General features: G+C 53.8%; 1 protein-coding gene across 1 annotated transcript; it reads left to right on the plus strand.

The window, feature by feature from the left end:
• Window positions 1-482: 482 nt before the first annotated feature.
• Window positions 483-1503, plus strand: Med6 (mediator complex subunit 6). Its single transcript, XM_077708103.1, has one exon. The coding sequence runs from the start codon at window positions 721-723 to the stop codon at window positions 1369-1371; it is 651 nt and encodes a 216-aa protein (XP_077564229.1). The 5' UTR covers window positions 483-720; the 3' UTR covers window positions 1372-1503.
• The last annotated feature ends 449 nt before the right edge of the window (window positions 1504-1952 follow it).

Here is a 1952-nt window from a genome sequence, read left to right on the forward strand (position 1 = left end):
TTTTTTTTTACTTTGAACGGCACATGTCGCGGCTGTGTTGCGCTTATTCTCTTCTTGGCTTGTGTTTCCTTTTTCTTCTATTTGTTTGCTTTTGGTGATTGATTTGCCGTCATGGCTTCGGCGCCCACTTTTGATCGAGTATTACAATGCCTGCATCTGCGTTGTTGGCCGAAATCACGCGATTTAGCGCGGCTCATTTCACGACCGGGAGGGCCTCAAACACTGTTTTAAATATCGCGCGGTTTCTTCGTGCAAACGTCGCCAGCATATCATAAAGAAATCGCGGTTCCGCTAGTGTTTCAAAAGTACAATGCATTTGAAACGTTGAGTCGTGAATATTAAAGCAAGACTTACATTTGCTTATTTTTTTTGTTACACTCTGCGCTGTTGTAATGTTTTAGATGCAATAATAATGTATTACCAACGCCGCTCAGTCGGCGTTGCTCGCGCATACTATCACCATCATTGCAAGCAAAAAAAAATAAAAAAAAACGGAGATCGCGTTGTATTGGTTGTACGGTGTTCCGCGCATCGGCTGTGGCTGAAGTTCAGTAACCTTTCAATCCTTTGAAGTGCTTTCAACGTCTGTTGTGCGTGGTTGTGATTCGCATTACCAGGTACTGCGGAAGTTCGTCGTGTTGCTGGCAGCGCGCGCACCAGCGTGCGAGGCTGGAAAGTGCGAGTGCCCGGTGAGCCGCGCACTCCAACAAGTCCACCATCATGGAGCCGGCCAAGGAGAACCCTCTGAGCATCTCGTGGCACGACACGGCCTGGCTTCCGGCGCTGGACCCGTCGAACGTGATGGACTACTTCTCCGAAAGGAGCAACCCGTTCTACGACCGCACGTGCAACAACGAGATCGTCAAGATGCAGCGTCTGAGCGCCGAGCAGCTGACGCACATGACGGGCCTGGAGTACATGCTGCTGCACGCGCAAGAGCCCATCCTGTACGTGGTGCGCAAGCAGCACCGCCACTCGCCCACCCAAGTGACCCCGCTGGCCGACTACTACATCCTCGCGGGCGTCGTCTACCAGGCGCCCGACCTCGGGTCGGTCCTGAACTCGAGGCTGCTGGGAGCCGCGCACTCGCTACAGGTCGCCCTCCACGAAGCCATGGGCTTCGCCCGGTACCACCCGTCGCGGGGCTATTGGTGGCAGTTCAAGGACAACCCGGCCACCACCCCGGCGGTGACTCCGACCCCTGCGGCCGCCACCAGCTCCACCGGGGCCAGCCTGTTCCAGCGCCGGAGGGTGGACATGCTGTTGGCGGAGTTGGCGGCCAAGTTCCCGCCCGAGCCGCCCAAGCCGGAGCCCGCCGAAACGAAGCCAGCGAAGACGGAGAAGAAGCAGCCGCGACCAACCTCCTCGTAGCCGAGGCTGCGTGATCGTAAACAGTGTTTGTAACGTTTGCGGGACAACGTTTTGTTGCGTGTAATGTGCGTTGGATTCATAATGTGGTGGCTGTGCAAGACTGAAAAATAAACTGCCGGTTTGTGTTCCCCACCTTCCCGTTTGCGAGGGGTGTGCTGCTCTATCATAAATTGGCGAATATTGGGCCCGGGCCGTTTCGATTCACCTGCGCCACGTGAACTAGCTCAGACATTGAGCACTTCGTTCATTTCAGACTAGTTTCAAGCAGTGCAGACGAGTTGATGGCTTTGCCTGAACTCCTTACCGAGTAAGGGACGATGCAGATGAAGAATGCACAGGTATTGTGGCCATTGAAGAATCAAAAGCGCACTCTTCTCCAGGGTATGATGAAATCCTGTATGAGTTGTTCAAGAACTTGGAGGGGGAGGCCGTGGACGCACTATTTCATTCGTTGAATGATGTGTGGGTGAAAGGTGTCATTCCACCCGAGTGGAAACGCTCCGTGGTAGTGCCTATCCCCAAACCAGAAAAACCACCCAAGGGTATTAATGAACTCAGACCTATTTCTTTGACACCGACAA

The sequence above is a fragment of the Haemaphysalis longicornis genome, unplaced genomic scaffold, assembly GCF_048455015.1.
Source record: "Haemaphysalis longicornis isolate Haplotype H1 unplaced genomic scaffold, Haemaphysalis longicornis Haplotype H1 scaffold_4, whole genome shotgun sequence".
Taxonomy (NCBI): domain Eukaryota; kingdom Metazoa; phylum Arthropoda; class Arachnida; order Ixodida; family Ixodidae; genus Haemaphysalis; species Haemaphysalis longicornis.

Bases quoted from the DNA above. Each gene is read 5' to 3' on its own strand.
- Med6 (XM_077708103.1), top strand. From the start codon at position 721: ATGGAGCCGGCCAAGGAGAACCCTCTGAGCATCTCGTGGCACGACACG.